This window comes from Monodelphis domestica, chromosome 3 (genome assembly GCF_027887165.1).
Source record: "Monodelphis domestica isolate mMonDom1 chromosome 3, mMonDom1.pri, whole genome shotgun sequence".
Taxonomy (NCBI): Eukaryota; Metazoa; Chordata; class Mammalia; order Didelphimorphia; family Didelphidae; genus Monodelphis; species Monodelphis domestica.
In genome coordinates, this window is record NC_077229.1 from 219,000,273 (window position 1) to 219,013,449 (window position 13,177).

General features: G+C 36.2%; 1 protein-coding gene across 2 annotated transcripts; it reads right to left on the minus strand.

Annotated features, from left to right (window-relative positions):
- Positions 1-2,657: 2,657 nt before the first annotated feature.
- PRL (prolactin) lies at positions 2,658-12,485 on the minus strand. 2 transcript variants are annotated; one of them, NM_001032994.1, is given in 7 exon segments: positions 2,665-2,975; positions 6,293-6,472; positions 7,861-7,968; positions 9,615-9,743; positions 9,745-9,751; positions 9,754-9,793; positions 12,407-12,485. In NM_001032994.1, coding segments are annotated over 7 exon segments (684 nt in total). In that variant the 5' UTR covers positions 12,435-12,485; the 3' UTR covers positions 2,665-2,783.
- Positions 12,486-13,177: the final 692 nt, after the last annotated feature.

Sequence of the window (13,177 nt, forward strand, 5' to 3'; positions counted from 1 at the left end):
TTCTTTGGAAGAAGGCACAAATGTACTAAATTTGCAGATGGTGTTAAAATGGAATGCATAGTTACCATATTGGATCACAGAGTCAAGTTCCAGAAAGTTGTTGTTTTTTTTATAGGCTGTGATAATGTTCCAAATCTAATAAGATAATATTTAGTAGAGATAAATGTGTAGTCTGACATTTGTGTTAAAAAATTCAGCTTCAAGTGTACAAGATGGTAAAAGGCAGGCATAGATAAGGGTTCAAGTGAAAAAGATCTGAGATTCTTTGTTAGACTCTTTGGCCAGTATAAGTCAACAGAAAGACATGATAGTCAGTTCTGCTAAGGCTGAATCGATAGACAGTGTCCAGAAAGTAGAACATGATGACTTCATTTTACTCTACCAATGTTTGAGTTCATATATAGTTTTATATTCAGTTCTTGGTACCACCTTTTTGGAATCAATTAAAAATCTGAAAAGCATTCAAAAGATAATGAGAAATCTAGAGACAATGCCCCCAAAAGAATCCTATTAAAGAAAGAAAGGATAGCCTTGAAAAACTGGAATGTAGAGTCAGAAGACTCACATTCAAATTAATCCTGTTTTTTCTATTTTTATCATTATGTCCTTCTGCAATTTTTTTGTACTTGTATGTAAAAATGGTGGTGTTGAGGTGGTATGGACAAATGATCTGTGACTTGATGAACTGTGAGGTCTCTTCCAGCTCTAAATCTATGATCCTGTGGACAGGAAATGTTTATCCTTCAGAAGTGGAGATATAAGTGGAGACATGAGAGCTTTCTCCAAGTATGTGAAGTGCTGCAATGCAAGAAAGGGATTAAACTTGTTCTGCTTAGCTCTTTGGGTGCTAAAGACTATGCGCCTTGAGTGGAAGTGGTAGAAAAATAGATTTAAGTTAGCCATAAGGAAATTCTTTCTTACAGTGAGGGCTGTTCAGAAGTGGAACACCTTCTTTATTGATACCTTCAGGAAATAATGGATTCCCCCTATTAGAAGACTTCCAGTGAAAATCAGCCACTTGATGGGAATGTTCAGGTTTAGACTTTCATAAGGTCTTCTGAGATTCCTTCTGCTCCTTAAATTTTGTTATTCTTCTGTGCTCCTTCCTTAGAATACTTCCTGTTCTAGCTCTCATCTCCCTCATGAACAACATAAATTCCATCTCTTATTGAAAACCTTCCCTGAAATCTCCAACTGCAAGTGTTCTCTTATTCCTCACATCCAGAATAATACTTATCTGGACGTCCAGAGTTGTCACTGTTTGTCTTTCATTTTACTTATATTTATCCCCCTATTAAGTTCCTTAAAAGCAGGAACTATTGCTTTTATTTTTACATCTATAATATCAAACCTAGTGCCTTACCAATGGTAGTCATTTGACAAAAGTTTGTGTTTAATGGAATAGAATTGTATAACTTTGAAGATCTTTTTCATATCTATGATTCCAGGATTCTTGGTTTTTTTTTTTTAAACTGGTATTTTCCATCTTAGAATCAATAATGGGGCCAAGTGATTTGCTCAGGATCACACAGCTAGGAAGTGTCTGAGGCTAGATTTGAATTCAGAACTGCCCATCTCCATGCCACTGAGACACCTAGCTGCCTTTCTAAGACTCTTTTGAACTACATACAAAAAACTGCCTTGTTGGATTTAAGGTGGCATCTTACTTCAGATGTCTCTAACTCAAAAAGGCAAGATGTAATCATGTAGTTATAGTGTGTACAGGTGTGTACATACTGTGTATAATTGAAAATCTGCTAACCTAAAAAAGAACTACATTTCCTGGGAGCCCACTGACTTCCTGTCATTATGTACTTCCTGTAGACAGAGGATAAAGTCAGTGGGTGTTGAGGCTCTCCCTCTCTTTTTGGCCTGCAGCCAGTGTGCTGATGGTGGTGAATGGAGATTTTGAAAATGGCTAATTAGCCATGGGCATGTGGTTTTTATTTTGTATCCTCTTTATTTCTTGATTTCTAATGATCATTTAATAAATCTCTTAAAATATAATATTTTACTATTAAGATTTAATTTTAAATTTTACAACAGATACCCACATATGGACACACTCCAGATCACTTCATCCCTTCTATCATCTTCAAATCATATGGACACCAATTTCCTAATGCCCATATTGTCCCATGTCTTAGTGGGTTGGGGGTTACACAAATGAATGTGGTTTTATATTACAGGGTAAGCTCCATATTTGAGCAATTGAATTAGAATCGGTAGACTTGACTTCAATCCAATATTCCACTTATAATGGTGGTGACCTTGGACAAAGAATTTAACCTTCCTGGTTTTTTTGTTTATAAAAGGAGGAATGAAAACTAGTTGACCTCTGAGGTCTGTCCAGCTCTCAATCTATGAGCTCATGATTCACCTCTAAACAGAATAAGCAGGTAACATCTTACCCCCAGGTATCTGCAACACTTTACATTTGTTTGGCAATATATTTGTCTAATATGTAAAGTTTGGTTCTAGTTCTTTAATGGTATAGCTAACCTGAATCATTAGATATTCAAGGCAGTTCTACCACTCATTTGCCTTTCAATGAATTTGGGCAGATTGACTTTATGTGTTTTTAAGATGGTGATGTTGAGGTAATGGTGGTAAGCCAAATAAAGTTCTCTAGGCATACGTGTTTCTTTCTTTCTTTCTTTTTTTAATAGAACTATTTCAGAAAAGCATATATTATGAAGCAAGAGAGCTAGCAAGACCTCCCCAAGGGAGGAATCAGTAAGGGCAGGGAGAGTATTTTGGGTTGGTACAGGTGAGATGTTGGCTTAGCAGTTACTGTCATGGATGAGCCGGCATTTGAGTAGCTTCAGGTAGTTGTCAATCTTGTGTGAGTCCCTGCGTAGACAGTGCAGCAAATTGTAAAATGCAAAGAGACGTGTGTCCTCATCAGCCATCTGAAGGGATGGAAGTCCTGACCAGACAGAGTAGACTTCATTTTCTCTGTCACCTGGATGAACCTAAACCACCAAAAGGAACAGGAAGATATCTTATTTTTTGTTTATTTCTCCTGATATACTAATCAGTAAGATGTAGAGTAAAGATCTAGGCATAGAGATTTCTTCAGGCTAAAGATAATAAGGAGACCTTATGGGCTATTAGTTTAACATTGGAGACTGTGCATTACTCTGGGAAATGCCCTGGATATGGAATCGTGGTACCTCAGTTTAAATCTCATTTCTGTTCTTTTAATACTCTGTGACCTTAGATAAATCCTTTAATCTCTCTAGGCCTCAGTTTCCTTAGCTATAAAATGAGATGATTGGCCTACATGATCTTCTAAAGCTCTGTTTAAATCTTTGACTCAAACATTATTAGTAGGCACCTAGAGCAGAATCTCTTACTTAGTGATTTCCCCTCTTCTTATGCTTGCATATTTGGTTCATCTGCCCTTTTTGTGCTTGGGAATGAAGGTCATTTGTCTAGGAGGAGGTAGGTGGAATATAGGTGAAGGCTTGAAAAATATGTGTTGCTATTAAATGTAGACTATTATATTTCCATGGGAAAACTGAAAGAACTCTTCATTCTTATTCCATTTGGGTGGCTTTTATTTCTCTTAGTGCTTGGTCCTTCTGTTTATCTTGACCAGTTACCATAGTTGAACTTGTGTTTTGCTGGCTATTAATCCTATTTCTATCTATTCTTTGTATTACACAATTAAGATGTGAAGGTGATGAGATGAATATCCTGCAGGTTTAAAGGTGTTTAAGAAACTACATGATATAATAATAAGAGCACTCTCCCTGGAGACAGAAGACCTAGGTTTAAGTTCTTCCTCTGCTATTTCCTCAATGTGTGATATTGTAGAAATCATTCACTCTTTCAACAAGCATGTTAAGGGTCTACTATGCTCTTTTTTAGCTTTCTCACCTGTCAAGTAAGGATAATGATGGGCAGAACTACATGGCATGATAGTCTTCAGCATTAAAAAAAAGTGCTGCATATAGAATCACTTTGTAAACTATAACATGTAAGGACTCTGATACAGTTACACTTGAGACAATAGAGAAGGGTCAAGTTATTGTTAGGGATGTGGTTATTGTTTTCCTTGTAACTACAGAATTCTGATTGTCCAACCCTTGGGCGTTTACTGTGTCCAGTGCTTAAGGCTACTTGTAGCACAGCCTGGGACTCCCTCCAGGGACACAAGCAGAAGACAGCCACAAAGATACAGCCATCCAGGAATAAAAGAACCTGAAGGCTTTCCAGCCCTATGCTTGTTTTATTTTTTCTTTGTGGTCAGTCTATCCCTTTTTTCTGTCATTCTCACTGAATTTCCCTCCCCCCTTCAGACATTTTTACTACAATATCATAGAACCTTCTATAATTCTACCTTAGTTCAGAGATTCTGACTCCCCCTTATAATATATACCAGCAGGGTTAGAAAAGAAAGGAAATTGGTGCCTTCATTAGATCTCTTAGTACCAGATTCTGCCTTTCTTGCCCATAGATTTAACTGCTCTGTTTCTCTCATTGGTATAATGTAAAATGTAATGAAAATGTAAGTTACTGTTATTTTATTGCCAATAACAATAAAATTATAATAATCTAGTAATGATGATTAATAAGACCTTTAGAAATAGTAAAGGTAAAAAAGACAAATGAAAAGATCTTCTGGGATAGAAATCCTCAATATCTTCCTAAGAAGTTCTTTATATTTTCCCTGATTCTTGAGAGTTTTGAGTGTGTCTGGAGAGAGTGGTAAGTACTAACTTCAATGTCCCTGAATCTTAGTAACCTGGGAAATGTTGCTGAAAGTAATGTCCTTGTTATAGGGGATTTACTCCCCACCTTATCAGGATACCAGATAAATGAGAGATGGGCACAGCTAAAATCTACTGAAAGAACACAGCCTCCTGGTTGGATACTCATGTATGTTCTAGGTAACTGTTCATCTTTTTCAAGGAGAGGTGCAGTCCTCTAAATTTTGACATCCATTATTCATTTCTTTTTCAGAAGTGATTCCTTTGTGGGGTTGTACTAAAAAAATGAATACATCACTGGGAAGTTACTTTGGAAGTATTTTACTATGTATATTTTATTTTTAAATCCTTACCTCCTGTCCTAGAATTGGCCTAATTTGATAGCAAGACCTTTGCAAAGATACCAGAGTGGTTTGTCATTTCCTTCTCCAGTTCATTTGACAGATAAGGAAACTGAGAAAATAACAGGGTGATGAAGATCACCCAGGAGCACACATCTAGTCAGTATCTGAGGTAAGATTTGAATTCAGGAAGATAAGTCTTCCTGACTCCAGACCTGGCACTCTACTCACTGTGTAATCTCACTGCTTGGTACTTTATTCCTGATATCAATTTTACTACTCTGTAAGACCCAGAATACTAGGTTCTCATGGATCAAAGTTTAAATTCTAGTGCAAGGCTTCTTATCCCTTTGTGTGTGTGTGTGTGTGTGTGTTCTGATGGATCCAATTTGGTGAAGGTAGCCTATTGATCTTTTCTCAGAATGGTTTTAGTTTATTGGAAAAAAGAGCTAAATTTCAGAGATTATTCCATACATACACATGTACATATATATAAATTATATATGTATATATTAATATAATATGTATGTAATTTTTTCACATCCAGCTTCACAAGATCATTGAGATCTCTCTATGGATCCTTTTGGTGAGAGTCTGTGGACATTCAATTAAGAACCTCTTTGTTAGCCAAATCTTATAACAGTCCTTCCTCTCCAATAAGCCACCACCCATCTCTCCATATCCTGGTGGACTCTTCCCAAAGTAGTCTCCAAGTAGTACAGGAGTTGCTTATGGAGGAGCTCTGGCCACTACTTAAGAAAGTAGCTCAGTACTTAAGAGCAAAACTACCAGAAAGCTTGATTACTAGGTTGCTGGCTATCCACAGCCCCTGTTTTTCTTTTCTTTCCTTTTTTTTTTAAAAACAGGCAAAAAACCTTATTATCTCTGTGTTAGAATCAATTCTGAGTATTTGTTTCAAGGCAGAAGAGTGGTAAAGCACAGGCAGTGGAGTTAAATTACTTGCCCAGGGTCACACAGTGAGGAAGTGTCTGAGGCCGGATTTGAACCCTAGAAGCTCCCTTCTGAAGACCTGGCTTTCAATTCACTGAGTCACCTAGTTGCTCCTCCTTATTTTTCTAAGTGTAATAGTAGAAAAAAAAATCTATAGAAGCATTTTTCTTGTATAAAAGGCATTCTTTTATTTCTCCCCTCTATCTCTAGCTCCCCCATATCAATCTGTTGATTTTAAAATTTTCATTAATGGGAAAAAGAAAAAAATGAGGTTCTTCTCACCTGACCCACTATCTTCTCCATCCCCTCTAGAAGTCGTTTGTTTTGCTCCTCAATTTCCATGGCTTTCAAGAGGATGGTGTCAGGGGCTTCTTGCATACTCCGTACTTCAGTGACCAGATGGTACAAGGGCTCATTCCAGGAACGCAGGACCCTGAGCACCAAATTCAGGAGGTCTTCATGCTGTGCAATGACATCAGGAGGAAACCATTAAAACCTGCTCTGTGGGAAAAGCATGCTCTTTTCTCCATATGATCTTAGGAGCACAAGTTTGGAGCTGAAAGGGACCTGCAAAGTGATTTAGCCTAAACCCTTTATTTTACACTTAAAGGAGCTGAAGTCCAGAGATAAGTGACTTGTCCAAGGTTGTACAGAGAGTAAGAAGCTGAACTAGGATTTGAAATCAGATCCTCTGTCTCCCAATAAAGCAAAATGTCACTTTTTACCTGCAGCTGCCTAGAGAATTCCCAAGTGGTTTATTACATATGGTGATAATTTATAAAATTGGGGAAATGGAATGAATAGAACTTTATGATGCAAAGGAAATAAAAACTACCTCCCAGCATCAAATGAGATAATAATTCTAAAGCACACAGTAAAGTGAATGGCACATAGTAGGCACTATGTAAATATTGTTGTTGTGATAGTAAAGTTATATAATTGTATTATTCATCATGATATTGAAATTAAACAATGTAAATTACAATGATACATGATATAAAGACAAATAAAATTATATAACAAAATAATAATATGATTATATAATCAAATATTATAATTACTCCAAAATAATATTTTATTATTGTTATTTTTTATTAATATTTAAAGTAGGAGGTCCTGGAGTAAAAAAGCATCCCTACCTCACTGGGAGCTTCTATTTACAGCAGAGAGTGGTTCGGTACCTCTGCTTGTCTCCCCTCTGTGCATTGACAGAATTATTCAGAGAAACTGAGCATAACTTGAGTATCTTAATAATTTAAAGCAAGTATAATGTTTAGATAGAAGGAGAGGAGGGGAAAGGACATAATGCATATGTATAGAGAACTATTTATAATTTGTGAGACAACATAAAACAGTGAACATTACTCTGGGTTTGGAATATTAAAACCTCAGTTTAATATTAAATTTAAAATTAAATTTGGAATATTAAAACCTTGACTGTGCCTTGTGTACCCATGTGACTTTGGACAAGTCACTCTTGGAGTTTCAACTTGCTCATTTATAAAATGAGGGAGGGGGCAGTTCCGTGGCTCAGTAGATTGAGAGTAAAGTTTAGAGACAGGAGTTCCTTGATGCCAATCTGGCCTCAGACACTTTCTAACTATGTGACTGTGGGGAAGTCACATAACTCCAGTTGCCTAGCCCTTGCTGCTCTTCTGCCTTGTAACTAATAATAAGTGTTGATTATAAGACGGAAGACAAGGGTTTAAAAATAAAATAAAATAAAATAAAATAAAATAAAATAAAATAAAATGCAGGAGTTGAATCTGGGTCCCTCTGGCTCCAAATCTGTGATCTTCTGATGTGCTTTTCTCAGGTATTCTTGTTAAAGGTTTGAAAATAAGACTCACACGAATCTGCTGAGCTTGCTCTTTGTCTTCAGGAGTAGAGAGAGAAGAAGTATGGCAGCTATTGATGGCCTTGGTTATGAATCCTCTGCCCTGGGCATATCTCTCATCCTAGAGATGTCCAAACAGACTAATTAGTTTTGGTTATTAATGTACTGAATGAAATAATTAGTAGATGATTTCATTGCTCAGTTGTTTTGTTTTATTCTTCATGACCCTGTTTGGGGTTTTCTTGAAACAGACATTGGAATGGCTCCCCATTTCCTTCTCACTAATTTTACAGATGAGGGACTGAGGCAAACTAGATTTAATGACTTGCCCAGAGTCACACAGCTAGTAAATATCTGAGACCAGATTTGAACTTGGAGAAGATAAGATTTCTTGACTAAAGGTCCAACACTCCAGTGGCTACACTACTTTGCTTTTCTAGCAGAAGGTCAAAGATAAGTTGGCAACTATTTTTAAGATATAATAAAGGAATTTAAGCTAAAATAAGTAAAGTACACATGCTTTTTCCAACTTATTTTAAAATTATCTCCATATTTTTATTTTTCTTCCCCCAAATTCCAAGCCAAGGTGCTACTGTTATGATATAGGAATAATAAGCTTCTCAGCATAAAACTGCTGAATAAGGTTTAATTACTATTCATGATTATGAAATAATATGTAAAGGAAAGGGTAGATTAAACAAACATTTTCAGCAAATGAATTTCAAAACTTGAGTAATTGTAAAGGTGGAAAATCTAAGATATAACAAAAATATTTCCAAAGATAAAGTTACTTTAATCAAAACTTTGCAAAAATATGAAACTGTAAGACTTTGAAGAGAGGAAGGGTAATGCAAAAAGAGAGAGCAATAGAGAGGGCAGGGATAGATATAAAGAGAGGGGGAGAAGGGAGAGGGAGGAAGAAAGAAAGGAGAGAGGGGGTGAGTGAGGTGGAAGAGGAGGGAGAAAGGGAGGGAGATAGAGGTAGGGAGGGCAAGAGAGAGAAAGAGAGAGGTGGAGAGAGGAAAAGGGGGAGAGGAAAGAGAGATAGAAAGAGAGGGGGGAGAGAGAAAGAGAGAGAGAGAGAAGATAAAAGGTAAAACATCGATATTCATTTGGTAAATATTGAATCAAAATCTCATTTGGATATCACTGAATTCAATGGAACAATAAAATATGCTGTGGTATTTAACTTGCCTAAAAGTGTTAACCTGGGGCTTTTTAATAGTGCTTAATCAGAAAGAGAATAGAGAATGATCCTAGCTATCCCTATTATTGTAATTAGAAAATCCCATTTTTTTTAGAACTGTGATTCTCAGTGTTTTGGGATTTGTAATGTCCCATTGTTCTTTGACTTCCTGACATCCTTTCCTCCCTCCTCCAGACTATGGAAGTTCTCTGCATCACATAGAAAATGTGAATTAAATAAAGTTTGTTTAATTTTATTAAAGCTCTCCAAATAACTAATTTAGAATGTTTAGGGGATATCCAGAGTTTCACAAAAATAGGCTTGGGGATCCACGAGCTATAACTGATTGGAGTAGAGGAGGTAAATGGTAAAAGGAAATCCATTTAACTGAGTAAACATTAACAGGTGGCTGCCATAACTTCAAAACAACCTTATTGTTGCGAGTGGCCCTGTTGTTAGCATTAGCCAGGGATGTTTTCCATTGACTACTTTTGCCTTGTGAGGTTTTTGTTTGGTATTTTAAAGTTGAGCTGCCCCGGAGTTCAGACGAAGGGTCATTTCTGGATGGAACTGATACTTACAAATTCATTGAACATTTCTGAGGAAAGAGAGTGGATATAGTGAGAGAGCATGACTGCACGGTCAAAGAGGTCGCTGAGGGACACCTGGCAGTTGACAGCCCCGCTGGGACAGATGGGCAGAGATTCCACGCTCCTTGACAGGAGCTGGCTTGACATCAGCAGCAGTAGCAGTAATGACCCTGCATGGGTGAAAATGGACATGTTCAGAATGATCTCTCCAGAAGACATTATTGAAAGTAATGGAGTCATATGGAGTGTTATCTCTTACCAATGGGCTCTGCTTTATGATTTGGCACTGCAATAACAGGGGGAAAGCCAACACCTTTCACTGTGTAAATTTAGATCTATAATTATATTTGCACATATATACAGTTTGAGAAGTAGGTCACTCCCTGCATTTTTGTATTGCTCCCGGGAGTGCTTCTATTCTTTGCAAACATTTGGAGCTTAAATTAATTTTGAAGCAGAGTGTCCAGGTCATTCTCTTAAGATAGTTTAATGTCATGGGAATTCCTGCAGAAAATTTCTAGCAGCTGTGCTCTGTAGCTATTTGCAACTTTAACCCTCTGTTGTCCAATTCCTGTAACACTTAGGTTTGCATAATGAAGAGGGATTGAGAACCAACATGATTACTTTGTCTATCATAAAACCAAAGGGAATAATCATTATAAAACTGTTTTTTGTTTATTAGTATCAATTACAACGCACTGGGACCTAGTTCTGAAGCATATTATAGACATGGTCCTAAATCTTACCTGTAAGAAGTTAGAATCAGGCTGCACAAAATATGGGAGAAATCCTAGTAGTTTTGGGATTATTAGAAAGAAAGGTCACTGACCCTACTAGGAGAAGGAAAATTTTAAGTTTATACAATATGTCAGAAATTCTGAGGAACTGATAATCTCTATTTTTTGTATATTTGAAAATGTTCTACTTCCGAAATAACCACATTATACTGACATTGTACTTCTGGGGGAAATCGAAGAAAAAAAGAGTGGCAAAACACTTAAGAATACATGCAAAATGGGGATTGTACAATATATGTTAATAGGTATTGTTGCATCTGTTTTCAAAGCAAAGGGAAAGGGGCAGCTAGTTGGCCAAGTGGATTGAGGGCCAGTATTAGAAACAGAAAGTCCTGGGTTCAAAATTGGTCCCAGAAGCTTCCTAGATGTGTGATCCTAGGCAAGTTACAATAACCTAGTCCTTATCGCTCTTCTGCTTTGGAACCAATTCACGGTATTGATTCTAAGACAGAAGAAGGTAAGAATTAAAAAATAGAAAATGGACATAGGTGAATTATGAAAACAATATTGCTTCATAGTTTTAGTGAAAGTTATCTATAAGAGCATCTGATAAACCAACATTTTACCTGAAACAAAAGTTTCCAAGAGACATAATATCAATGGTAGAAAAGGTCCCAATGTTAGAAACTAAAATTTTATGTATTGAAAAAATCTACACTATGTATAGCTCATAAATAAGAAACCCTGTAAGTTATAAAATAGAGATATTTTAGAACAAGGGGATGATCCAAATCATAGAGTTTATTATTTTTCAAAAAATTGAAACTTCTGAAATTATAATTAAGCATCAACATACATCATATATAGGAAAGAGTAATTTCCCAACAATATGACACAACAAATATATATTATAGAAACATTGGAAATCTTGGACCCAAGGAAATAATTAAATAGTTATTTCCAACTTCTGTACTTTCACTTATACATTAATATGTTAATTTTTAACTCTCATTGTTTTGAGGGAACAGTTGTCTAGACTTTCAGTTTAACTGGGCTAAGGAAGTAAAGTATGGAAATACTCTCTTGTGGATGCAGATTGATAGCTCATGAATCTGTAACATCATCTTAGACAATTGCCTGGAGTAGTCAGTGGCTAAATAACTTGACAATGGTCACATAGCTAATATGAGTCAGAGGCAGGACTTGAACCTAGATCTTACTGACTCTAAGGCCTTTATCCTCTGACTTCATCAAGTTGACCCTTATTTAGCTATCACTTTTTTCTTTGACTATGATTTTATTAGTATTGTGGATGCCTGATAAAGAAACTTCCTTTACCATGGAATAATGATCAAAATGCAAATAAAATGGGTCTGGCTAATTTTACTAGTTCCTTTTTTATTGAAAATTATCCAGGAAACTAGAAAGGACTTTAGCAGTTATTCATTGTTCAAGGTGACAAATGTTTTGACCAAAATTAAGAGAGTTGTGCAAAGGAAACTTGTGCTCTATTGTCCAATTCAAGACTATGTCTTACATGAGTATAGAAGAATTGAATGTGATGGAAAATTTAATTGCTCAGGGGCCAATCTCTAAAACTTCACAAATGTTGGGGAGCTAGAAGTTCAGATTCTACCATCTATAGGACCATATTGTAATAAATCTTCATTACTGAGGGACCTTATAGGTTGTTGAGTTTGATCTCCTTATTTTACAGGTTAGATAACTGGGGCTTATCCAGGTTGAGATTGCCCAAGGGCATAGGAAGAGATAGAGCAATAATTTGAACTCAGGTTCCATTACTCCAAATCTGACAATCATTCTATTGTACTATAATTCACACCAAAGCAATAAGGTCTTATTTCACATAATTGCATAGACTCAGACTAGGACTGTTGAGTGGAAAAAGAGTGTCCAACATGTATTTAAACTCTATTTCTGAGTACTCTAATCAATAGTACATTTTCCAAAATATCAAAGAGATGGAGAAGTTAAGGAAACTCAAAGAAAAAAGTAACTGAGATATTTTTGAGGAGTTGTACCTACCTTTCACAGATGACCCTTTGGGGCACATGGTAGTGATTGTAGCTCACTCTGTTTTTCACCAGGAGTCGATGGTCCTATAGCTTCTTGTTCCACAGATAGTGGCTTTATAAGGACTCAGAAACTTTCCCTACATATGTTAATCAAGTAATTCCCAACCCTTAACATGGTCATCCACTTCCGTCATTGAGATTATACACATAATTATAAACATCAAATAGCATTTTATTTCCTATTCATATTCAGGAAGACATATTGGTCAGAAGTGGACATTCTCGGAAGGATTTTGATTAATTAATTTCAAGGTGCTGTCTTCAACTAGGAGCGTAGGTGGGAAATGAGAAGAATCAAGAGAACTGTAAAATCTGGTGTTTAGGATGCGTCAGATTAAATATAATAGAGGTCATTTATGTAACTACTTACCTTCATTTTCTTTAACATTTCCTGGACATAGCGTCCTTCCTCATTTCCCCTTAGATTGTTGTGCCATATTCTCAGGTACTCTTGAAGGACTTTATCCTTCTCGCTAAAATTGAGCCAAAGTGGGTCAAATCAGAGATGTAGATCTTGAAATTCAGATACTTTAGGATTGAAGTTAGGAAAACTAAAACATAGTACCATCAATGAGAAAAGAAGGTAAAAAGTCATTGACAAAATCCAAAAAGTTGGTAGAAAAATCATGAAAATGTAAGTAAAACAAGTGGAAAATGAAAAGTCAGAGAAAGATAAAAAAGCAATTAAGAGTGAAAGAAGTCTGAATATTTGCCTAGGAAG

Bases quoted from the DNA above. Each gene is read 5' to 3' on its own strand.
- PRL (XM_056820212.1), bottom strand. From the start codon at position 9,815: ATGTCCATTTTCACCCATGCAGGGTCATTACTGCTACTGCTGCTGATG. The intron at 7,969-9,614 runs GTAAGTATCAGT...GGACATCTCTAG, and splicing joins CAGAAATGTTCAATGAATTT to GATGAGAGATATGCCCAGGG. The intron at 6,473-7,860 runs GTGAGTCTTATT...GTCATTGCACAG, and splicing joins AGCAAGCTCAGCAGATTCGT to CATGAAGACCTCCTGAATTT.